Source organism: Nilaparvata lugens, chromosome 5 (genome assembly GCF_014356525.2).
Source record: "Nilaparvata lugens isolate BPH chromosome 5, ASM1435652v1, whole genome shotgun sequence".
NCBI classification, from domain to species: domain Eukaryota; kingdom Metazoa; phylum Arthropoda; class Insecta; order Hemiptera; family Delphacidae; genus Nilaparvata; species Nilaparvata lugens.
Genome location: NC_052508.1, coordinates 43,443,994 through 43,471,305, shown reverse-complemented (window position 1 = coordinate 43,471,305; position 27,312 = coordinate 43,443,994). Strand labels below are relative to the sequence as shown.

The window sequence follows — 27,312 nt, the reverse complement described above, 5'->3', positions numbered from 1 at the left end:
GATTTCAATTAATTTTCATAAGTCAAATCTATTTCTTCTTAAAATGGTCTATGGGGGCTAAAGTGGACATTGCACATAGGGGCTGTTGTGGACATTGTCTACATTAGCCCCACACTACACACATAATGATTTATCACATTTACTCAATTATTAAGTAATGATAATGTGTTAAAGAGTTATTTAATTATATATTTAGATTATTTTTCAAGAATATAAATACGCCTAATGGCTGCAGTTTCTTAGGCTATGCCTCAAACATAATTATTATATCAACATTAGTTAGATTGACTAGCTTTGGTTATGGGTGACTTTAGGGATATTGATGTTAATGATTGTGCTGGAACAATGTTCAAGACATATGGAATTGCAACCAGCCTGATTATTATTCATAATCATCCATTTGAGAATTTAATTAATAAGAATATTTTTAAGGTTAGCCCAATGATTTAATTGCTTGGTACTAAAAAAACTGTCATTTTTGTTTGTTTCAGATGGTACGAACTTATGAGAGGAAAACTTCCTGTGCTGACATTTCTGAAGAGAATGTGAAGAAAGCGATACATGAGGTGATGAAGGAGAAGAAGACCATACGAGAGTGCTGCTAAATTTGGACTCACAAAATCTATGCTCTTCAAGCGACTCAAAGCTCTAAAAGCAGGTGAGGGCAATGATTCAGAGACTGACAACACACCAGAGAAAGATGTTGCATCAAGTCTCAAAGTGAAAGTTAAGCATAAATACCATGTTCACCAAGTGTTTTCTGATGATCAAGAAAAGATGCTGCAAGAATATCTAACCAAAGCTTTATCAATGCACTATGGTTTGACTTATTTACAAGCACGAAAACTTGCATATGAATATGCAAAAAAACTGAAAGTAAAATACCCTGAAAGTTGGGATAGCAATGAGTGTGCAGGTATTGACTGAATTCAGAGTTACAAGAAACGCCACCCTTTTCTGAGTCTCTGTAAACCTGAAAATACCAGCCTTGCATGTGCAAGTGCATTCAACAAGACAAGTATTGAAGAATTCTTTGGAAACTTCTGTGCAGTAATGGATAAATATAATTTTTCACCAGATAGAATTTTAAATTTGGATGAGACTGGTGTCACAACTGTACTTCCAAGCCCCAAGGTGATAGCAGAAACTGGTAAGAAACAAGTTGGCCAAATAGTAGCAAGAGAGAGAGGGGAACTAGTCACAGTCTGTGCCATAATTATTGCAAATGGCAATAGTTTAGCCCCAGTTTTTATTTTCCCAAGACTTCGTTACAAGAGTCATTACCTTGCTGGAGCTCCTACTGGAAGCCTAGGATTTCCATCCAATACAGGTTGGATGACTGCTGAACACTTCTTGAAAGTTCTACAGCACATAAAAGAGCAAACAAACTGTACAAAAGAGAGGCCATACCTTTTGCTTTTGGACAACCACACTAGTCATATTACTTTGGAAGCTGTATCTTTTGCCAAGGACAGTGGCATTGTACTTTTAACATTTCCACCTCATTGCTCACACCGGCTTCAACCATTGGACATTGGTGTGTTTGGTCCTTTCAAAGCCGCTCTGAGGGTAGCTTTCAATGATCTAACTTGCACACTGTCTTCAAAAAACACAGGGATAAGAGTGGAACACATTGCTAGTCTTGTAGGTAAAGCTTATCTCAATTCATTCACGCCAAAAAATATTGTGTCTTCTTTTCAAAACCTGGAATTTGGCCTGTGAATAGACTTGCATTCTGTGATGAAGATTTTCTGTGCAGCTACGTTACTGACAGGCCACCACCATATGATAACACAACAAAAATGATGTTCCCATGATTCCACAAACTAATCAGACTCAAAAGGAAATCCTCACAATTGCACCAACTCCTCAAACTTCGAATGAGACTGCCATGCTTGCACCGACTTCTCCATCTTCATCCTCCATCATTGAGATCACTCCTTCAAAGACTCCATCTTCATCAATCATCAAATCTACGAATTCAAGGCAAGATGTTAACATCACACCTGGAAAATGTTTTGCCTTTTCCTAAAGCTGGACCCAGGAAAATTTCTTCAAGTGGGAGGGAAAGAGGAAAATCTCGAGTTTTCACCAAAACTCCAGAAAAGAAACGTTTGGAAGATATAGAAGAAAAGAAGAAGAGGAAATTGGTTGAGAAGGAAGAAAAATTGAAGAGAAAAGTAGAGAGACAGACAAGTAAACATCTCAGATTCTCTTCAAAAAAAGATTCAAGTTTCGAAAGTGAAGAGTCCAAAATAGAAATGGATCTAGAATCAGAGAATGAAGCCTTCAAAGACAGTGATAGTGATCTTCCTGAGCCTGAACCTCTGGATAGGCCTAATTGCAATTTGAAACAGGGAGATTTTGTAATTGTGAAATTTGAAAGCTTCAAAGGAAGTCTTGTTTACTATGTTGGACAATTGCAGAGTAGAATTTCAGATAATGAATATGAAGTGAAATACCTCAGGAAAAAGCAGAAGAAATTCATATTTCCAGGTGTGACAGATGCATCAACAGTTGACATTGGAGATATTTGCTTCAAGCTTCCAAAACCAGTGGAAAAAAGAGGAACAAAGAGGACAGCCAATTATTTTAGTTTTGAAGTAAACTTCAAAAATTATTATATCAAATAATCTAAAGGCTTAGGCTTAACAATTTCAACTTATTATTCCATTTTTAATCTTATAAATGACTCACAGATTTCTTAAATAATGTGTTATTAATAAAATTATTGTAAAAAGTAGATTTTTTTATTTTGTCCACTCCAGCCCCACTCGAAAATATTGATTGTCTACTCTAGCCCCATATAGGGGCTAGAGTAGACATTTGTAGAATTATTTTAAAATTAGATTTCCATCCCCAGAACATTAATTTTTGCACATGTTCTGAGTCTGTTATATAGGTAAATAGAATACCTATGCAAAGTATGTGAATTTGGTCGATAATAACGGTTTTCCAAGTTTTTATAGCAAAATGAAAAAAAATGTCCACACTAGCCCCAGTCTCCCTATATACCTATACTTTCTTCAAAGTTTAGAATCATTAAAACTGCTAGTAGTGTTTTGAATTACAGTATGTGTTTCCTCTGATCCCACAACTGTGGGTAATAATTGTTAAAGCAAAAGTTATTCAAGATTGTGCTGTAATTCAAATAGCAGAGCTTCAAAACTGAATGAAGTATAAACATATCAGTTTTTTGACATTAATATAATTACATTAATATATATTAGGTAGAAGTAAAATGAAACTCATTCTTTTACCCATTAATCTATTTACTCACCCGGATAAGTAAGAAAGTCGTGTTTCAGTTGATTGGTTGTTGATTATCCATATTTTTTACCAATATTGTTACAAAGTATATTGTATTTTGATAACTTTAAACTGGAAAAACACTTTTCTTTTGGTGTAAGGACGACCGTTTAATGCTGGTGTGTTGTACATTCTCAAGCCTTTTCAAGCTTCTCAAGCTTTTTCAAGAATTGACAGAAAAATGTTGAATACAAGTTCAGTTATAGGGTCTAGAAATTCAAAATAGCTAAACCTTATTGACTTCTATATCGCCCAGAATAGGCGATTTTTTTGCTCTTACCAGCATTTTCTCAGCTTTTTAAAAATTCAAGAGAAAATTTTTACGTTTGGTACAAAATTTTAGGTAACTTGAGGTGTATTAGTTATGTAGGCTATTGCAGGGCCTAGAAGGTGTGCTAGATATTGGCGTTTCCAGTGTTTATCTGTGTTTTATCAGCATTTTCAAAACCAAATAAGGAGAAAATGTTCAAATTTTTAGCATACCGTCAAACCGGCTAACTTGGGACAGTTTTCAACTTTGACTTGAAATTCAGTTGCATTATTATTTCAATAGTTTATTTCTCCTGTGCTCAGAACTCAGGTCTTCAATAATACTTCAAATATATACATTCAATTTATTATTATTCCAACCTGTTCTGAAAAAAAATTGAAAAATATGGTGTCCCAAATTACCAACAGAGGTTGGGTAACTTGGGACACCAATATGATTTGCCTGTAATTAGACAATTGAGTGGTTGAAGGCTACCTTGATACATTGAATTTTGAATAATATGTATCATATTCATAATAAAAATACTTTAACTGTAAAATAATCAAATGATTGATAAAATAGTCGTGTGTAATAATTGAGTGCACACAATAGAAGTTCTTAAAGGCTCAATTTCTAGGTTACAAATAGTAGATTGTTATGACTGTTAAAAAAGTATCTAAGCTGATAATCTAATGTTCTAAACGTTATTAAATATTTTTAATGATGTGTTCTCAACAAATCCACAATGCCAGAGCTCAGAATGAATTGCACAGACAGCTGGTAAGTTGGAATTGAAGGGAAGGGGTTAAACTGTCCCAAGTTAGACAACTGTCCCAAGTTAGCCGGTTTTACGGTATATAAAATAACAGTTCAAGGAATGAAATGACAAATTTATAGCAACACTGAATTGGATTATTAATTGCGCTATAATGATACCCCTGCCATTTAGCAGATAATCTTAACTCAGCTGGGGGACTCTAGCCTTTGCATGTTAGAAGAGACCATAATAATTATTAGTATATTTTTGTGCAAGAGCGCGCTTAATTATGCATAACCAAGCGTGCAGACGAGAAACGTACAATATCTGAAAAGAGCAAAAGGTACACTCACACTGTAAGCATGCACTTGGTTGCGTTCAGTGTGAACAACGTGTTTCAATAGCATTTTTCAAATTTTGTTTTTCGGGTCATGCGTGATTCGACGTAAATTTGCACATACCCATTCAATGTGATCATACCCTTATTCTCATGTATCAGGATATTATTCATATTATAACTGTTATGACCAAGAATAAATCTTTCAAGTAGTATCCTACCAGAGCATCAATAAACATATCATTGGTTCATTAGCACTATTGAAGAATATACATAGATTTTTCATAATAAGACATGGTCTTACATATGATATAAATACAAGAACTCTGATATCTCACTTTGCAACAAATTATTATTTACTCTGTATCGATCAGACATAACCCATAAAGAACACTACTTACCGGTACTTACTTCCGATGAGTAAGATGTATTCCTCACGGTCTTGGATCGGGGAATCATCAAATTTCAAATTGTGTCGTACTGTCTTTGTTAAGAGTAGAAACAGATTAGATAATAATTATTTATGTAAGTTACTGGATCAGGCTGAATATTGAAATCATTTACTGAGTAAGCTAGCAGTATAATCATTGATCACATATTTTCGTTTAGGTTATAATAATATTGTTAGAAATACCGTACTGTAGGTTCTGTTTTAATACTAAATATAACCTACACTGCAAAAGTTTTCTATTTCAAGCCATTCTTGTTATGATTTAAGAAGAATTCTTTTCCAATAGTGACTTATATAATAAAATGAGTAATAGACTACCAATTTACCTTTTCAAAAAAATTATGTTTAATCTATAAATTATTTAAATCTAATAAAGCTATAAATATTAGCATACTACAAAAGCCGTGATTGTAATTCCTTTCGTAGAAATTGAGCAATACTGTAATCAAAATTGGAAAAAACAATAGGTTGGCCTAATTCAAAGCTCAAGCAACTCAACTCTATATTATATTTCTTGACAATAATTGAAATACGGGTTTGAATTTGAAAAAGCTAATTTAAACAAGGCTAACCTAAAAATTGGTTAACCAATAACTAAGAATATTAAGAGAACTCAATGATTACTACGCATGAAATTCATGATGAAGGATAAAAATTGTATTGGTAAAATAAAATGACAACCCTTTTTTCGAAATAGTATATTTCGCACCTAGGGCCGAAAATGAGACTTTTCTGGCTCGAAATCGGTTTTCAAGTCCGAGGCCGTAGGCCGAGGACTAGAAAAGATTGAGAGCCGGAAAAACATTTTTGCCCATGGTGAGAACGTTATTTTTCGCCACACAGAAAAATAAACAATATATATATATGAGAATAATAATTATTCTTGTTGTCTATTATAAGCACTTCCGAAAGCAAAAGTGGAAGGTGATAGCTCTAGCAAATCTGAGGTAATCTGGTGAATTCAACAAAACAGGTCATTCCAATCTCTCCTGAGCAGTTTAATAATTTTTTTGTTAATGTGTCATGTGCTACTGGTAATATTCAAACAAACAGTAATAGTACAAATGATGTAGACTACTCTGATCTTTTAAATAATAGTATCAATAGTAATCTGAATAACCAAAATTTTAAATTTAAGAAGGTTAATAAAACAATCATTAGTCTTATTATAAATAGAATGAGTCACTCAAAATCTGAGGATGTGTATTGTATGTCAAATTATTTGTTGAAAAATGTAGTTGATGTTTTTATATCTGAACTGACTTATATTGTAAATTATATACTGAGTGAAGGAGTTTTTCCTGATTTTCTAAAAGTTACCAAAGTTACACCTGTTTATAAGAAGGGGGATCCTAATAAACCCCAGAACTATAGACCAATTGCAATTGTACCTATACTAAGTAAAATCATTGAGACATGTATTGTAATTCAACTTAATGAATATTTTGTTAACAACCAGCTGTTCTATCCTTCTCAGTATGGCTTTAGACCGAATCATAGTACTATTGATGCAATTGAAAAACTTGTTGAATATGTTTTGAACTCAAGCAACCAGTTGGATCTTTACTATTGGACTTAAGCAAGGCATTCGACTGTGTCTCTCACTCTATACTCTGCAAAAAACTTGAAAAGTATGGTATTAAAGATAAGGAGCTCATGCTGATCAAGAGTTATTTGAAAAATAGAAAACAAATGGTTAGCTTGAATAGTGCAAACTCAAATTTCCTTGATGTAACCATGGGGGTTCCTCTAGGATCAGTCCTTGGCCCTTTTCTGTTTCTGGTCTTTGTAAATGATTTTAGTAAAAATGTTTCTGTCTTTTCAATATTATATGCAGATGATACCACTCTGGTACATAAGGACGTTGATATAAAAACTGTTCAGGATACGCTTGGAAGGGCTATGGATGAGTCTAAGGTATGGTTCAATGCCAACTTACTTAAGGTAAATGAGAGCAAAATAGAACAAATAATATTTTCTCTCAACAATGTAAGTACTGGTAACCTGAATCTGAATGATGATGTTTTCAAGCCTGTAAAGTTACTAGGAATGTACTTAGATAGTAAACTCAGCTGGGAGTATCACCTAGTGAATTTATGTAAAAAGCTTTCTAGAGTAACATTTCTCTTACAAAGACTGAAATATTGTGTAAACCTTGATGTAATTAAAATGATTTACTTTGGTCTCTTCCATTCACACTTGATTTATGGAGTAAAACTGTGGGGCAACTCATCTTCTTCAAAAAAAGCATTTATATGGCAAAAGAAAGCACTTAGAGTTATATTTGGTATGAAATACAATGAATCTTGTAGAGGAATTTTTGTAGAACACAAAATTATGACCTTGCCTTGTCTGTATATATATTATAATTTAATCTCAGTGAAGAAAAATCTGTCTAATTTTGATAAAAATATTTCTATACATTCACATTATACTAGACATAGGGACGATATAACTAGACCTACAGTTAGATTGACTAAAACTCTAAAAAGTCATAAGTACCTACAAATTCGCATGTTTAATTTTTTACCAGATAATGTTAAGAAGTTACCATTGAAAACGTTTTGTATTTCTGTTGATAAATGGCTCAAGTCTGAAGCTTTCTATTCTGTCAATGAGTACCTGGAATATTTCAATGTATATGTGTAATTTTGTTCGTTTCTATAGTCCAACTCGTGTTATTTTACTACAATATTTCAATGTGTATTTGTAAATTTGTTCATTTTATAGTCCAACTTGTGATATTTTACTTATTATTGACGAAGCCTATTGCTTACATTTTTGTAATGTTGTTTTATGGCCAATAAAATTCTTGATTCTTGAGGTAGAAGTAAAATGACACTCATTCTTTTACCCATTAATCTATTTACTCACCCGGATAAGTAAGAAAGTCGTGTTTCAGTTGATTGGTTGTTGATTATCCATATTTTTTACCAATATTATTACAAAGTATATTGTATTTTGATAACTTTAAACTGGAAAAACACTTTTCTTTTGGTGTAAGGACGACCGTTTAATGCTGGTGTGTTGTACATTCTCAAGCCTTTTCAAGCTTCTCAAGCTTTTTCAAGAATTGACAGAAAAAGTTGAATACAAGTTCAGTTATAGGGTCTAGAAATTCAAAATAGCTAAACCTTATTGACTTCTATATCGCCCAGAATAGGCGATTTTTTTGCTCTTACCAGCATTTTCTCAGCTTTTTAAAAATTCAAGAGAAAATTTTTACGTTTGGTACAAAATTTTAGGTAACTTGAGGTGTATTAGTTATGTAGGCTATTGCAGGGCCTAGAAGGTGTGCTAGATATTGGCGTTTCCAGTGTTTATCTGTGTTTTATCAGCATTTTCAAAACCAAATGAGCAGAAAATGTTCAAATTTTTAGCATATATAAAATAACAGCTCAAGGCATGAAATGACAAATTTATAGCAACACTGAATTGGATTATTAATTGCGCTATAATGATATCCCTGCCATTTAGCAGATAATCTTAACTCAGCTGGGGGACTCTAGCCTTTGCATGTTAGAAGAGACCATAATAATTATTAGTATAATTTGTGCAAGAGCGCGCTTAATTATGCATAACCAAGCGTGCAGACGAGAAACGTACAATATCTGAAAAGAGCAAAAGGAACACTCACACTGTAAGCATGCACTTGGTTGCGTTCAGTGTGAACAACGTGTTTCAATAGCATTTTTCAAATTTTGTTTTTCGGGTCATGCATGATTCGACGTAAATTTGCACATACCCATTCAATGTGATCATACCCTTATTCTCATGTATCAGGATATTATTCATATTATAACTGTTGTGACCAAGAATAAATCTTTCAAGTAGTATCCTATCAGAGCGTCAATAAACATATCATTGGTTCATTAGCACTATTGAAGAATATACATAGATTTTTCATAATACGACATGGTCTTACATATGATATAAATACAAGAACTCTGATATCTCACTTTGCAACAAATTATTATTTACTCTGTATCGATCAGCCATAACCCATAAAAAACACTACTTACCGGTACTTACTTCCGATGAGTAAGATGTATTCCTCACGGTCTTGGATCGGGGAATCATCAAATTTCAAATTGTGTCGAACTGTCTTTGTTAAGAGTAGAAACAGATTAGATAAAAATGATTTATGTAAGTTACTGGATCAGGCTGAATATTGAAATCCTTTACTGAGTAAGCTAGCAGTATAATCGTTGATCACATATTTTCGTTTAGGTTATAATAATGTTGTTAGAAATACCGTACTGTAGGTTCTGTTTTAATACTAAATATAACCTACACTGCAAAAGTTTTCTATTTCAAGCCATTCTTGTTATGATTTAAGAAGAATTCTTATTCCAATAGTGACTTATATAATAAAATGAGTGATAGACTACCAATTTACCTTTTCAAAAAAATTATGTTTAATCTATAAATTATTTAAATCTAATAAAGCTATAAATATTAGCATACTACAAAAGCCGTGATTGTAATTCCTTTCGTAGAAATTGAGCAATACTGTAATCAAAATTAAAAAAAACAATAGGTTGGCCTAATTCAAAGCTCAAGCAACTCAACTCTACACTATATTTTTTGACAATAATATTGAAATACGTGTTTGAATTTGAAAAAGCTAATTTAAACAAGGCTAACCTAAAAATTGGTTAACCAATAACTAAGAATATTAAGAGATTTCAATGATTACTACGCATGAAATTCATGATGAAGGATAAAAATTGTATTGGTAAAATGAAATAGCAACCCTTTTTTCGAAAAAGTAGTTATCAGTTGAATTATTATTAACGTTTATTCATGAAAAATTCCATTGGACATAGGGATTTCAATGTAAACACGGGTTGAAGTCTTGAAGTGTACGCTTTTGAACAGCTGATCGGCTGTAGGAACTGGCCATGTAGATGTAGTAGGCGATGAAATGAGTAATAATCATCTGTTTTTGATTATAACAGCTGTAGTTCATCAAGTTTATGTTCTGCTAGTAGTTTTCTGGCAAGGAAGGAAGGAAGGACGTTTTGCATAATTTAGAAGTGCCCTTCAGCAAGTTTAATTTTTCTTCATTATATTATAATTCAGCTCAAAAAATGTTGTCTCATTTACGGAAAACCATTTCAACAAAATTTGTAAGTACACTTCAAATTTCGTACGCTAGTTTTACAACTGTTATTGGTCAAAACTGCATGTTAGGTTATCTTGTACTGTATTTAGATTCTAAGAACCGTTTGCACAGTGTAAGTTTAAGCTAAAGCTTAAACCAAATCTGGATTTTTTTTTGTTTAGGGCCGTTTGAACAGTATAGATTGCTAAACTCGATTAAGTTAATCGAGTTTAAGTTAATCCGAAAGTTTAAACTTGAATTGGTTTTCTCAGTGCATTTACTAATCCAGTTTAAGTTAAACTAGTTTAGCGTTAAGTGAGTAATAGAAATAGAATGTCATTGTTTATAATAACAGGAATGAGGAAGGCTAATTTTTACAGGAAATTTGTTATTTGTTTACAAACCATCAGTAAATTGAGGTTATGTAGCTACTATTTCCTCGTACCAAATCCACAGAGCTGTAAGCTATATGGTAATAAAAGTGAAAAGCAATCAAGAAGTTCTTCATAAAATGATGGAATGCTATATTATTATTAGATACAATTTATATTTAGTTGGCACCAAAAAATATATCTTAGAATGTAAGAAAAAGTTATTTTGTTACGCTTAAATCTACTACGGTATTCCTTGATTATTATAAATCTTTCGAAAGCAAAATATCTTTGTTATGTGTTTTAAGAACATGTTTTCTAATCAAAGACCACTGTTAAAAAATTGTCTTATTTTCTATCAAGTGGTGTATTAATCAAATACTAAATTGGCAGATGCTTTACTCAAGCATAACTGTCTTAGAAATTTGAATGATTTGTTTTTTGCCTAATTTTTCTTTTTCGAAATTTCTTCCCAGTCATCTTTATCAATCGCATTAAAAACTTCTATCAATTTCTCCATTATTGATTCACTATAACCTAAATAATAATTATTATTGTCTACAGAAGCATTAAAAACAAACATTGAAAAATAATTTACTATCACCTGTTTTCCCATCAAATCTTTACAGATGTCAAGTTAATCCAAATTATTTGGTTTAAACCTCCTACTTTGGAGGTTTAAACTTTCCAAGAGTTTAAACTCAACACAGAGTTTAAACTGATACTGTGCAAACGGAATTTTAGTTTAAACCAAAAAAAAAAATCCAGATTTGGTTAAAGCTTCAGCTTAAACTTACACTGTGCAAACAGCCCTAACTTGACATCTGTAAAGATTCGATGGGGAAACAGCTTAGAGTAAATTATTTTTTGACGGTTGTTTTTAATGCTTCTGTAGACGATAATTATTATTAATTTAGGTTATAGTGAATCATTATTTGAATGTAAAAATAATTGTAATGGAGGAATTGATAGAAGTTTTTAATGCGATTGATAAAGATGACTGCAAAGAAATTTTGAAACTGAGGAAAATTGGGCAAAAAAAAATAATTTGAATTTCTGGGATAGAGAATTTTTTAACAGTTTTGCTTGAGTACAGCAACTGCCAATTTAGTATTTTGATTGAATAAACCATTTGATAGAAATTAAGACAGTTTTTAACAGTGGTCTTCGATTAGAAAACATGTTTTTAATAACCCAAAAATGAGATAGTCTTTATTGCTTTCGAGAGATTTCTAATAAACGAGGAAGACTGTAGTAGATTCAAGCGTAACAAAATTCTAAAATATACATTCTAAAATATATTTTCTGGTGCCAACTAAACATAAGTTCTTAATGAATTTCTTGATCGCTTTTCACTTTTATAACCGTACAGCTTACAGCTCTATGGATTTTGTTACATAACCTCAAATTACTGATGGTTTGTAAACAAATAACAAATTTCCTGTAAAAATCAGCCTTCCTGATATTATAAACGATGACACTCTATTTACCAACTTAACGCTAAACTAGTTTTACTTAAACTGGATTAGTAAATGCACTGAGAAAACCGATTCAAGTTTAAACTTTCGGATTAACTTAATCGAGTTTAGAAATCTATACTGTGCAAACGGCCCTTAGTAAGGTCTAAGATTCAAGTTGACGGTTTCCATTTTTCTTTATGTATGTCGAAACGCGGTAATAGATTTTTGTAAAATTTGGTAGGTATGTTCCTTTTTAAATTGCGCGTCGACGTATATAAAAGGTTTTCAAAATTTTTACATTTTGAGGATAATATGAAAGGAAAAGGAGCCCCCTTCATACGCCTATATTAGAGTAAAAATAAGACTATGGAATTTAGTTCAAAAACGGACTAGGCCTATAGAATTATTAATCATAAATCAGCAGTCGAGGGGATTATTAAATGCATGCAATTTTATATCTCAATGTAACTTAGTTAAAAATCTAGAAACTAGAATAGCTGTTTACATCAAATTACTAGTAGTTCTGTGAACAGTAGACCACAGTCTCCTCTAATACTGTTTATCAGACTAAATTCTGTCCTGTCTTGTCGTGTCGGCGAGATATCGGTGTACAAACGACTAATGGCTGTTTGGGTTGTTGTATCGACAATGTATCAATAATTTGATGTAAACAGCTATGCTACTATAATCAAAAGCTTACCGAGTTGAAAGCAGAGAAAAGTCGGGAGAAAATACTATGCTACTTCAAGTTATCAATTGCATGCCTCACTGCATACAATTAATAGTCCACACAACAGCTGTTTTTTTTCACCAAGTTACATTGAGATATTGCATTGCATGCAATTTATAATCCACTTGAAAGCTGATTTGTGATGAATAATTATATACTCTGATTTTTACAGTAATATTAGCGTATGAAGGAGGCTCTTTTTCCTTTTATATTGTCCTTGAAATGAAAAATTTCCAAAAACATTGAGATTTAAAAAGGAATATATCTGTCAAATTTCATGAAAATCTATTACCGCGTTTCGCCGAAAATCCGGAACATAAAAATATATAAACATAAAGAGAAATGCAAAACCGTCGACTTGAATCTTAGATCTCACTTAGCTTATTAGCATTGTCAATACAACCCAAACAGCCATTAGTCGTTTATACATCGATATCTCGCTGACACGACAGGACAGGACAGAATTTACTCTGATGGACATTATTAGAGGAGACTGTGTTTTATAACTGCGTGAGGTCTACTGTTCACAGAACTACTAGTAAATCTATAAGAGAGTATTCAAAAAAATTCCTGTTACAAAAGAGTTCTGTTACTTAAGTATATAGAACAGATTCATCTTGTATAAAGTGTAATAGTATTAGTCCAGTCAATAAAGGGTTATAGGCCTAGAGGGAAAAGTTCGAACTACAATGTGACCCTGCAGTTATAATATCAGGTTAGTAAGGAGTTGAACATATCAAGAGTCTTCACCCATGGATGTGTTAATGGGATTGGGGTGGTTCAAAGGAATTATTTTTTGTTTTTTTTGCACTTATCTTGAAATTTATGCGTCTCACATACAAGCAATTTTTACAATATTTCCTAGAAAATCATCTTACAACTTTTTTTAATATTTATTATAGTTTCCGAGATACCTGTGCATTAAGGTGTTCAATGTTTCTTCAAGGTGTTTGCTCTTTAGGGCCTTATAGGCCTACTTACCTGTTTAATTATTTATTAAAAATGTCTATGATAATTATGAGCTTATAGAGCATTGAATCCTTTTGAATTTGGTGCATACTTTATCTATTCTATGCATCTCCCTACAACTTTTTATTGTTGCAGCAGTTTTATTGTTGAGTGTGAAATCTTCACTTTCGCAACAATAGATCTTTAATTTTAAAGGAATGTCTAGAAACCAATTTTTGACTCTGCAACTCTATTGGAACAAGTTGTGCGTTAAACATATCAAAAGTTCCCATCTCTAACTCCTCAACAAGTGTCAACTTTGCATGTAAGAGATTTTCACGTAAAGTGTGGAGGGAAGAGAAAATTCCAGATGACTGGAAAGTGGCACTCCTCTTTTCAATGCATAAAAAAGACTCTTGTCTGAATGTCCTAATTATCGTGGTATTGCTCTGCTAAATATAGTTCATAAGGTCTGTGCAAAGGTGACTTGTACCTCATGCTAAACATGTTCTTGGAGAATACCAGAGTGGATCCAGACAGAGAAGATCACCAGCGGATCACATTTTCACCATCAGAACAATACTACGATAATGCTATGAATTCAATATTCCTGTCCACCAGTTATTCGTAGATTGTAAGCAAGCATATGATAGTGGAGGTTATATTTTCCAAGTGTTTCTACTTGGTGTGCTTGAGTTTCAAGATGAATTAGTTCACCTTATGAAAATGATATTGAAAAGAGCAAATCTATTTTTGCTGGTCAAAGATCTCGAGAATTCAACATTGAGATGTGTCTGAGGTAGGGAATTGCTCTGTCAAGCACTTTGTTCAATCTTACCTTGGAAAGAGCAGTCAGAGGTTGGAATGCTAGAGCTACGTTGCTTACTAGAATGGCACATTGCCTAGCATATGCAAATGATGTTGATATTTCAGACCGAATGGAGGAGGATCGGATTGAAATCTTCAGAAAATTTGAAAAAGAGTGAAAAAGTAGGTTTGGCGGTCAATGAAAGTAAGCCTGTATACATGAGGTTGGCTAGAGACCAAAGAACGATTCCTGAAGAGCTTGTACTGGAAGGACATCAGGAGTTTTAAAACAGTAGAATGTTTCAAGTATATTGGATCCCTGTTCACATCAAGAATGAAAATCAAATGAAAATTGAAGAAAGATTGAAAGGTGGAAATTGGGCATACTTTGGTCTACAGAAAATTCTAAGAACAAGGATGTTTAGCTGGAGCAGTAGAATTGACATTTATAGAACAGTGTTACGACCAGTGGTGATGTATGCTTGTGAAACATGGGTTTTGACAAGTTGAGATAAGATGCTGTTGAATAAATGGGAGAGGAAGACCCTAAGAAGAATTTATGGCTTCTGCTAGAGACTGATTATAACACTAATCATGTACTGATATTTTTTCTTGCCAATATATAAAGCACAGCGAATTGGTTGTAAAGATTTTTTTATTAATAATATGATTGAAATTTTGTTTTCCAGTTGTCTAATGTTAGAGCCTTGCGAACTACTCCTGCGGTTTCACACGATACTCTTTTTGTAGTGAGTATTCTCAGAATATTGTTACTCATCATTATTTTATTGTATCAATTAACCATTGATTGAAGTACCAGTAATATTTCATTATACTGTAAATTAATAGTTAGTTCATGTGGAACGGATGCCGGAAACACGTTTGCATTTATGGCTCTATATAAAAAACCAGGTGGTTAAAGAAAACTGTCGATCAAGCAAGGGATGGTTGGACGACGTAGAGACTGACCTTCAATCCTTGGGCGTAAAAAAGAGCACAGGACACAGATTCGTGGAAAAGACTTGTGGAGGAGGCTAAGACTCTTCAAGTGCTGTACAGCCGATGAGTAGTAGTAGTAGTAAATAAATGTAATATCTACCATACTATAACTCAATATTTTTACGTATGTGGTGATGATATGAGAATTAACCTAGAACAAAATTATAAAGCTGGATACCCACACAACAATGAAAGTGAACAGTGAAAATATAATCCCCATAGTTTATGATGGGATTATTCATACTAGCTTGGACGAGGAATGGGAATAGTCCAATTATAACTTGGGAATTATATTTTCATTGTTCACTGTCACTATTGTGTGGGAATCCAGCATAATTGTTTAATTCTTCATTAATTGTTCATTTCATCACATAAGTAGAATTAGAAATGAATTACGATTTCATTATAAAGTAATTCTAATTACAGTGTTATCTATGGAAGGTTAAGGTTAAGACGAGCAAACAACTATAAATATATTACTTTAATGATAGAGCAATGGAATGGGATTAATATATGTTCCTTTATGTTGTAATAATAAACTGCAAAGTCAATAAGGTTGAAGTTCGTTTACTATTAGCTGTATCAATCTTTAAAACTGTCTCCAAAAATTAGGCTTTATAATTATGACAACATACGTAATTAACAAGCAATAATTGATAGGAAATCAGCTAATCCGAGAGCATGAAAGTTGTTGGCGGAGCTCTCCCATCAGACTGCAGTGGTTCAGTCAGATAAGGCGCTTTCAATTCGTGATGGAATGATACTGGATTTACCTAGTACCTTTTAAAATTATCTTGCTTTTAAGTAAATTCATCTTTCATCATCATCCATAAGCTTTCTTTTGTTATTTTTCAGCACAGAGATACTCCAGAAGACAACTTGGAAGTTAAATTCAAATTTACTGATGAGAACTTGAAGGTGAGTTATACCTCATCTGTGATATTATTTTATATTATTATTGTTTTTAAGTTTTTGAAAACGAACTAAGATCTACGGTGAAATTTCAGTGTTGTTTGATGCAACATCTGAGGTGTGAGTTGTTGATTTGGTGGAGGATCAACAGTTTATCAAATATATTATTAACATGTATGATCAAAGTCTAAAACTAAAAATAATTCGATTTGTAATTATTTAAAAAGTCTAAATTTTTGATAAAACTAGAAAGTTTTGGGCCAAAAACTTCACGCACTCTCAAGTTTTAAACTTTATGGTGTTGCTTTGCCATTGAGTTGAACGGACGGTTTCTGTACTCAGGTTATTTGAAAGTTATCTGGAGAATAAAACATTTGTTGTTAAAATTGGGTACTATTTTAAGTTAAGAGAGGACTTCAAATGTGGGAGTGCCTCAACGATCAGTCCTGGGTCCTTTACTGTTTCTACTTTACACAAATGATTTACCTAAATATATGAATCACTGAAAGATTTTTATGTTTGCAAATGATATTTCGTTGATTTTTAGCCCAGTCAACGAAGTGTTATAGAGGGAAAAGTTTGCAAGACAATTTTTGACCCCTCAGTTCTGTTTAGGGTAGTGAGGAGGTAAACATATCAAAAGTCCCAACCCCTACCCCCTGTGCTAAGGGGGTGGCGGTGGTTCAAAGGTACCATTTTTTTGGTTTCTCGCATATAGCTCGAAAATTATGCATTCTACAGACATGACTATTCTATAAGAAATTGAAGCTTACATTATTTCCTACAATATTGATTCAACAAATTTTTCTATATCTCTTTCACTTTTCGAGATATCCGCTCTAAAAGATGTAACATTTTAAAAAAAAACACATTTTCCTTCATTTTTTGCTCTTATTACTTTTTGAATATCGATGGGAAAAATCCATGCTGAACATGAGCTTATAGAGCATCAAATTCTCTTCAATTTAATGGATACTTTCACAAGTTTACGCACATCTTCTCTACTGTTGCAGCAGCTGAAGTGTTGAGTGTGAGATCTTCAGTTATGCAAAAATAGACCAATTGACAAAGGAATTTGGAGAGAATGTTTTGAACACAATTTTTGACTTCGCAGCTTTGTTGGGACCAGTTAGGGGCTGAACATATCAAAAGTCCCCATCCCTACCCCTTGTGCTAAAGGGATAAGGGTGGTTTAAAAGTTGCATTTTTCAATGTTTTGCTTACACGCTCATATCTTGAGAAAAATGCGTTCAACCGACATGACTAACTATTCAGAAATGAAGCTTGATAAATTCTCTACAATATTTTGTCCTGTGGTATTTTGTCCAAATTGTCTTGCTACCAATATTGCTACTGCTACTGCTCTGTAGTGAGATTCACTTTTAACTGTCAGCATTATTTGAAAGAGAACAGCATTGATGCTATTTATAAGTATGATGATACACTACCAAGCTGCTCTATGGTGGCATTCATCTTTAAATGTCAGCATTAATTGAACGGGAACAGCATTGATATCATAGTCTGTAGTTGCCATGATGACTGCCACTTATGGAGACCCACAAACTGATGTTTTTGTTTTATAAAATGTTACGAATTCAAACTATCAAACTTTTGTTATATGACAAAAATCTTATAACTTATTTATTTAACAAAAGTTACAGTCATAGGCCTATAACCTGTTACATATAACAAAGTTTTATAACAAAGTTACACAGTTTAAACGTAGCTTTAGGCTTAAGCTGCGTTTACACCAAAGTTATTAACAAAATGTTTATTTTTTCGTCCTTATAGATTCTATTAGATTGAACGGAACTTGTCAAACACATATGTTCATCATGTGTATGATAAGTTATGTTCATTCTATAAGGATTAAACGCAAAATTTAAACCTTTCGGCTTTATACGGTTTCTTTTTGCTGCTTTTGTTTTCGTTTCATTTTCAAATTTCTAATGAAATTTTTAGTAATATTGCATTCTAAGTTCATGAAATAGCACAACTCGCATCCGCGCTCAGATTCTTTCTCTGCGGATGCTAATTTTTCCATAAATGTAATAATTTATGTATAAAACACCTGTGCTAATATAGTGAAGTTGTGTTTCTTTTCTGGCTCAAAATTTTTTAAATTACTCAAACATTTCCAATTTGTAGAGATTCGAGTGAAATATTTTTGTTGTTAATTAGTTTTAAAATATCAAAATTAAAAATTTTTAGTTTAGTCATTAGTTTTGAAGTGTAAATTGGACTTTTTAAAGTCAAAAGTGAAATCTAACCTCATTCTTTTTTGAAACTTTTATTTGTAAAAATTCGGGAGAAGACAGTTTTGGGCTATGCCTGTTGTCTTCTCCCAATCATATTTTAATTATGATTTGTGATTGTGAATAAAATAAATAAATAAAATAATATATTTTTTTGTTTGTGAACTGTGTATTGAATGGAAAATATATTTGATTCGATTTGAATCAGCTACGGAAACGAATTAGCTTTGAATTCATGCTTTATTTCAATTCTTGACATTGGTTTGTATGATGTTTGACTGCGTTTACAGCGAGTAGATGCGATCCTGGCATGCTACCCGGAGGGCCACAAGCGAGGCGCGATGATTCCGATCTTAGACCTTGCACAGCGACAGCACGGCTGGCTGCCCATCTCGGCCATGCACGAGGTCGCCAACATCCTCAAGCTGCCCAAGATGCGCGTCTACGAGGTCGCCACTTTCTACACCATGTTCATCAGGTAGGCTGAGGGTCCAATCTACGAGGGTCGTTTTCTTAACCTCCGATTGGCCATAAATAACTTGAAAATAATAATTAATTTAAAAGAATAATTTCTCACCAGAATGTATTATTGATCTTCAACATAATTGGCGTGAAGGTTGAGGCATCAGCCATACCAGTGGACCATCTTACCAAAACCCTCTTTATTAAATGCTGCCGTCAAATGAGTTTAAGTGGGCTACACTTGTAAATTAGATAGCAGTAAATCAGATTGCTTAAATAGCAGTTAAGATTTTAAAAAATCACCCTCATTTAAACAGTTGATTTAATCTTTTATGTTTTGAGTAAAGAACGTATGGAATTGAGAAAAATGTTTTCTATGTACGTTTTTCTCTCCATCGCTTATTCTTTCTATCAAGTTTTATCCTTGGGTGTTCTATTTCAAGAACTAGTCATTCATTTCTTGCAATGAAGGTCTACATCCAAAATGCATAAGGGAAGTATTTTTACAGATGGAAATTAATAAGAAATTGCATTTATTCAAATGCTAATCAATTAATAATTACTATTAAACGAAAATCCCAATTAAATGCTGTAAACTACCCTGAAGACTTCTGCTACTGCAAATATTGACAACAGGGTTAACAGCTAGATGGAAATTTTGTGAGAGCTACCAAAAATCATTTGCCAGCCCGGGAATCGAACCCGGTACCTCCTAATTGCTAGTCAGGATGCTTATCCTTACACCAAACTGACAATATTAGTAGATAAACTGACAATATCCGGAAGTATTTTTACCGGATTACTTAGCTGAGTAGAGTCCTGTTGGGGCATTCAAATTTGTTTCAATAAAATAATTAGGATCAAATTATCAGGATCACCCGCTAAACTCAAAACTGATAGTTATTGTTCAATTGAAATGTCAGCATTCATTTCGCCTTAATCTACAGTCGTTATAGATAAATCCTTCAAGTGTTTATTCCTGCATTACATAATACGTTGTATGATAGATGAGGTGAATACTTTCAGTTGTTGGATTTGACGCAGATATGAACACTAGCATGAAAAATAGCTCTAAGTAACAATAAAGCTATTATTGTGGTAGTCATCGACATCGAATAAAACCAACGTGAAAATGTCATAAACACTTTTTCAAAACTATGTTACTAGTTTCGGTTGTTACACCATTATCATTCTCCAAGTAACTGTCTCTAATAGTATATATTTTGAATTGTAATGTAGGAAACCAGCTGGCAAGTACAGGATCGGTGTGTGCGGTACAACACCTTGCTGGCTGTGTGGCTCAGATGACATCTTCAACGTGATCAGGAAGAAGCTGAACATCGAGATCGGAGAAACAACCGCCGACAACAAGTTCAGCTTGTATGAAGTGGAATGCTTGGGCGCCTGTGCTAATGCCCCTATGATTCAGATCAATGACGACTACTACGTAAGTTCAATTATTTCTTTCATAGTACTGTGAATGAAAAATCTACAGTTTTTGTAGATTCTACATTTTTTTATCAACTAACGAATAAATTATATCACCGAGGGAAAATACACATTATATCACCGAGGGAAAATCACTTCATCACGAAAATAATTAAGATTTTCAAATATTTTGAGGTAATATCGATTAGTTAGGGCATCTATGCTTATAACTGTGATCATGTCATTCTATAATCTCATTAACATAATTTAGCACAAAAATATATGCAACTAATAACATAATTTTATAACATAATCAAGCACAATTAATATTTTTTATCACAAAAATGTATGATCTGTTTTCCTTCAGCAAGACATTGATATGCTGTATGCCTACTTGAAATGAACTAAACTATTCATGCAAAATTTTTAGACCAATGTTTGCCAAACCTTTTTCTATTGGCGACCCACTAATTATTCTTAGTTTGAATTCTTGTTTCACTGTAGGAGAGAAATATGTCAATCTTGTCAAGTTGAGATTATTGTTTTGACAGATGTGAGTGATTCAACCCTCAGAGGTTTGAGAGTTCATTCTGAGCATTATATAGATTTATTTGTAATATAGATTGTAGTCTTGAAATTGGCAACACACTGATCCGACAGAAAGTAAGAAGTATTGTTAGGTCAGTGTGCGGCCAGCCTTACGGATCAAGTGAGAGTAGAAACAAGTATGTATATAAAATTATAATTGCACTCGGCTTCAATTAAGACTAATGTTTTGTCTGAATTATAAGCCATAAAAAATGTATTCTTCACAATGGATTTATTTTTGTTTCAGGAAGACTTAACAGCTGCTGATATGGAAGAGATCATTGATAAGCTGCAGAGAGATGAGAAACCAGCCCCAGGACCAAGGTTTGTAATGAAAATCTTCAATTGATCTACAAATTTTTCATAATTTCTGACCTTGATGATTGCTAAGTTCTGTAAAACTGGGGTTTGTCTAGACGTAGTTAGTTTCACTAATAAATATTTTATCCATGAATTATTTATAGCTACCAATTGTACATTATTTCCTGGGAGAAGTTATAATTTAATTCATCAGGTCATTTTCAGGAAATTATGCCTTTGTTTTTGTAATTTTTTAAAAGGGAATAACATTCATTTATTAATTTATAACTAGTAAAATTCAAAGTTTTCTTGCTTTCAACTTAGTTTTTGAATAATACTGAAAAACTGGAATCATTATACTTGGCTATCAACGTTTGGCTTGTTAAAAATGGAATGGCGAGCAGGATGATGAAACAGGTTGAATGAAACATATATGATGAAACATCATACATGATGAAACATATACATATACATGTCGAAACAGGTTGATGTTTAGCTTTCAGTTTCGGTAGTGCTTGCATCGCATCTGTCAAGACATTCATGAACTATTAAGCTAGGGAGCGTAGAAATGGTATCGATCGCGTTGGTCACCTCATTTAGTCACATGTGTAAAGAACTCACAATGCTAAAAATTAAATGAAAAATTTTATTGTTTAAATTGAACTTCTCTTTAATAAAACTTGAACATTAATGACTAATCGTAAACAAGATAACAAACTTTAAGTCTGAAGGGTTGCCAAGGCAACTAATGCTAATGACATGGAAACCATGAAGGGGATTCCCTCCCACCGTTTAAAAAAGAGCTATACTGGTTCCTTCGTCTCAAATAATATGGCGAGGTTCTTGTGATGGTTTGATTCCTACCCCCGGGCACATAAGTTGGTTCATAGGTTTTTTCCAAGGGTACTTTCAAGGCACAGGGAGTTTTATGTATAGCACAATAGTGGCATTGTCTTACATATTGTTCAACATCTCTTGCCATTTCAGGCCAGTAGTATTGTTGTTCAACCCTGAGGAGGGTTCTTTCAATTCCGGGATGTCCAGCCCAAAGAGTCTCGTGACAAAGTCTCATAACTATCTTTATCAGAGAGGAAGGGACTGCCACCCTCCACTCCAATGGTTCACTTTAGCCTCCTGTCCACAGAATTGTATCATGTTTGACAGTTCCATTACCATTTCTCAACAGACAACAGCACCATTCATCTTTCTGCTGCTGCTCATGGAGCTCTTTATCATCAAGTTTTGAATTGTGACTCTTCCTACTCTTCTACTCAGTGCATCTGCAATAACATGGTCCTTTCCAGGTCTGTGAATAACTACATAATCAAATTCTTCAAGCCTCAGGGCCCATCTTGTTAGTCGAGATGAAGGATTCCTCAAACTTAGCATCCAACGCAGTGCAGCATGGTCAGTTACCAAGGAAAATTCTCTCCCTAGCAAGTAACACCTGAATTGACGTGTCGCCCACACTACTGCCAGCAACTCCCTTTCAGTAATAGAATAGTTTTTCTCTGCTGGATTCAATTGGCGACTTGCATATGTCACTGGTCTCTCTCCCTCATCTGTTTGCTGAGAAAGCACAGCTCCTTTTGCTGTTCCAGAAGCATCAGTGGCCAGGATAAATTTCTTCTCAAAGTCAGGAACACACAATCTGAACAAAGAATTTCCTTCAAATTCTGGAACGAATTCTCTTGTTTTGGACCCCACTCAAAGAGAACCTCCTTCTTAGTCAATTCAGTTAATGGCTGTGCAATTCTTGCAAAATCCGGAACAAATTTTCGATAATAACCAAAGAGTCCCAGTGCTCTTCTTGCTTCTTGAATACTTGTTGGTCGTGGATAATATTCTTCACAGCTTCAACTTTTGCAGGGTTTGGTTTCACACCATCTGAAGTTACTAGGTGTCCTAAATATTTTACAGTTTGCTTTGCAAAGATGCATTTCTCTAAATTCACCTTTGGATTTGCATTTTCAAATATTTTTAGTACATTTTCTAGTCTTTTTGCATGTTGCTCTATGGTTTTACTAAAAATGATTACATCATCCAGGTAAACTAAGAATTCAATTTCTTATATCTCTGCCAATAGATTATCCATCAACCTCTGGAAGGTAGCTGGAGCCCCAGTAAGTCCAAATGTCATTCTTTTGTACTCATAGTGACCTCCTACTGTTGTAAATGCTGTCTTCTCTCGGTCATTCTCTGCTATGGGGATCTGATTGTAGCTACTTCGAAGATCCAAAGTGGTGAAGTACTGGGAATTGCCCAGACTTTCAAGGAGCTCATTTATCAAGGGTAGTGGGTAAGCATCTGCCTTAATGATTTGATTAAGGGCTCGAAAGGAGGTGCAGAAACGGTATTTAACACTTCCATCTGTGGTTTTCTTCCTTACCAATACAACTGGTGCACTCCAGGGGCTAGTGGAAGGAACTATCACTCCCGTTTTTAGCATTTCAGTTATATGTTTTTCAACAACTGGTCTTAGATTAAATGGAACCCTGTAAGGTCTTTTTGTAATAGGTTGATTCTTATTAGTTGGGATACGGTGCTGTACATTGACACTACAGCCCTCTAGTCCTGGCTCTTCAAAAACATGAGAATACTGTTGTAGCACTGCTCCTATAATCTTGACATCACTTGAAGAAAGGTGAACCAGTTTGTCTTGCAATATCAGTTTAAGCTTCTCATCAGTTTTATTCAATGTTGCAACCTGAATATCTGGTTCAACATTTTGGATAAATTCTGTTTGTCCCATCAACTGTTTCCGATGAATATATATTGGACTTGGAGTCAGATTCACCACACTCATCACTGTCTGTCCATGATTCGGTTTATGTATGCTTCTACCAATCTGTAGACCTGAGGGGAGAGGGATGGGCTCAATAAGGACATCTTCCTCGTGAATCTCCTGGTATGTTGTTACTTCTATCAGAATTTCTGACTGAGCTGGTACCAACAATGTCTAAGTGAATGAACTCCAAAGGTGAACTTTTCTGTTTTCTTAGATTTATAACATTCTTTAGTCTTAACCTTTAATGTTTACCGCTGCCACCAATGTAAAGAACTGACAATGCTAAAAAATCTGGTGTGGCGCACTCACACAACTTTCCTTGCCGTTATGAAAATTGGTCACCTGACGCTAGTGTTCCCGCGCATCTCAAGTCTACTATTCAAAGATTTGAGCCAGCTGGTGACAGGGCAATAACGCTGGAGACACACATGAGGTCTGCTATCTCTTCATAGTGAATGATTTAATAGAATCAACAATAATTTGCAATTGAATAATCACATTTTCTCGAATTTAAAGCTAATTTTCAATTTTAGGTGAAAATGTTACTGAACATTAATTGTAGAGATTTTCATGCTCAATCTACTCCACTTGATTTTTTTTGTTTCAATTGTATCTGAAGCCTGATAATTGGTAATCTATCTGCATTGATGGGGCGGAGCTCCTGACATTTTTACAGATATGGGACTTGTGGCAGTTGATAGAGCTTATCGATGACTATTTTAGGTATGAATTTGATCAAAATCGTTGGAGCCGTTTCCGAGAAAATCACGAAAAACCCTGTTTTTGAACACATTTTCGCCAATTTAGCCGCCATCTTGAATTGCATTCGATCGAAATTGTTCGTGTCAGATCCTTATAGTGAGAGGACCTTAAGTTCCAAATGTCAAGTCATACCGTTAATTGGGAGATGAGATATCGTGTACACAGACGCACATACACTCATACACACACACACACACATACAGACCAATACCCAAAAACCACTTTTTCGGACTCAGGGGACCTTGAACGTATAGAAATTTAGAAATTGGGGTACCTTGATTTTTTCGGAAAGCAATACTTTCCTTACCTATGGTAATAGGGCAAGGAAAGTAATAAAAATTAAATGAAAAATTATACTGTTTAAATTGAACTTCTCTTTAATAAAACTTGAACATTAATGACTAACAAGATAACAAACTTTCAGTCTGAAGGGTTGCCAAGGCAACAAATGCTGATGACATGGAAGTCATGAAGGGGATTCCCTTCACACATGGACTTGAATAGTGGCATCGATCAAAACTGAAAGCTAAACCGCGACACACTCGTTCTGTTTGTACCTTGACGTTTGTGAGTTGTTATTTGTATCAAGCCACACGTTTATTGATATATGTGTAATGATTCTTTTGATATTATAATTTGCTCTCAATTTAACTGAAATTTATTTGTAATTGTTGTATATCTCAATATTGTTGTATGTGCATATATGATAAATGAAAACAAGAAGATATGCCAACGTAAATTGATAATAATGCGTAAGTCTATGACTGGACTATATCAAGTGGTTTTATTCAGCGATAACCATACATTTACAAATACGTCTATCCAGAAATACATCTCATTTTATACTAACAATATTTGTGTAAAAATGTGTGTTTTAGAAGTGGCAGATTTGCGGCAGAACCGAAGGACGGTCTGACCTCTTTGACTGAGCCTCCTCCAGGACCTGGATTTGGATGTCGCCCAGACCTGTAGACAATTCTAGTATCTAATTCTTGAAACAGTAAATTGTGTATCTTTCTTCATCTGTTCGAACCTTGTTACATGTAAATATAACATGAGTAAAACAATTATTATGTCCCAACTGTTGTGATTCTACCTATTTATCAACTCTGGGAATACAATTATCTAAGCAATTTATTATTTTATTGGTGGTGGAAGATTTTCTAAACTCAGTTTTCTCAAAAATCTATCAACGTATGGTGTGTACTACTTTGAAAAAACTTGGTTTTTCACTTTCCTTGCTCTATTACCATAGGTAAGGAAAGTATTGCTTTCCAAAAAAAATTAAGGTACCCCAATTTCTAAACTTCTATAAGTATCCAAAAAAGTGGTTTCGGGGTATTGGTCTGTATATATATGTGTGTGTGTATGAGTGTATGTATGTCTGTGTACACGATATATCATCTCCCAATTACGGAATGACTTGAAATTTGAAAGTCAAGGTTCTTACACTATAAAGATCCGACACGAACAATTTCGATCAAATGCAATTCAAGATGGGGCTAAAATGATGTCAAAAACAGGGTTTTCCGCGATTATCTCAAAAACGGCTCCAACGATTTAGATCAAATGCATACCTAAAATAGTCATTGATGAGTTCCTAACTTGAAATTTGGAACTTAAGGTCCTTACACTATAAGGATCCGACACGCACAATTTCGATCAAATGCAATACAAGATGGCGGCTAAAATGGAGATAATGTTGTCAAAAACAGGGGTTTTCGCGTTTTTCTCAAAAACGGCTTCAACGATTTTTATCAAATTCATACCTAATATAGTCATTGATAAGCTCTACCAACTGCCACAAGTCCCATTTCTGTAAACATTTCAGAAGCGCCGCCCCATCTATGCAGTTTGATTTTAGATTTCCAATTATCAGGCTTCAGAAACAATTTAAACGAAACATTTTTTATGGAAAAGATTCAACATGAAAATCACTACAATTAATGTCCAGTAACATTTTTACTTAAAATTAATAATAAGCTCGAAATTCGAGAAAATGTTATTATTCAAATGCAAACTTGAATGAGAGAGGCAACTGTTGATTCTATTGAATCATTCACTGTAAGAGAAAGTAGAATTAATAATTGATCTCGTCAGCTGATCAATTTAAAATTATATTTTCGAAAACTCGACTCTTACGCCAGAGACTCACGAGGCGGTTTTTGCCGTAATTTTCATAACGGCAAGGAAAGTTGTGTGAGTGCGCCATACCAGATTTTGTGTGTTTGTTTATCTTACACCGTGTTTGATCTGACTGTTATCTAGTTTAAAGGCTCCTTGTTATATAG

At 33.8% G+C, this 27,312-nt stretch overlaps 2 protein-coding genes across 4 annotated transcripts in view; one reads left to right on the top strand and one right to left on the bottom strand.

Annotated features, from left to right (window-relative positions):
* The window catches only part of LOC111048918 (integrator complex subunit 12), a 73,086-nt gene extending 67,465 nt beyond the window's left edge, over nt 1–5,621 (bottom strand). Inside the window, exon 1 of the mRNA XM_039428396.1 lies at nt 5,055–5,621. The gene's annotated coding sequence lies outside the window, so the exon portion shown is untranslated. The remainder of the gene's footprint in view (nt 1–5,054) is intronic.
* A 3,538-nt stretch (nt 5,622–9,159) lies between these two features.
* On the top strand, nt 9,160–26,098 carry LOC111048919 (probable NADH dehydrogenase [ubiquinone] flavoprotein 2, mitochondrial). 3 transcript variants are annotated; one of them, XM_039428394.1, is made up of 8 exons: nt 9,160–9,250; nt 10,066–10,236; nt 15,217–15,276; nt 16,382–16,444; nt 18,984–19,171; nt 20,395–20,602; nt 21,419–21,495; nt 25,900–26,098. In XM_039428394.1, exons 2-8 carry the CDS (start codon nt 10,198–10,200, stop codon nt 25,991–25,993), a joined length of 729 nt encoding a protein of 242 aa, XP_039284328.1. In that variant the 5' UTR covers nt 9,160–9,250; nt 10,066–10,197; the 3' UTR covers nt 25,994–26,098. The 3 variants fall into 3 exon arrangements, with proteins under 3 accessions (XP_039284328.1, XP_039284327.1, XP_022190595.1); XM_039428393.1 differs by having other exon boundaries at nt 9,205–9,292; XM_022334903.2 differs by lacking the exon at nt 9,160–9,250 and having other exon boundaries at nt 9,967–10,236.
* The last annotated feature ends 1,214 nt before the right edge of the window (nt 26,099–27,312 follow it).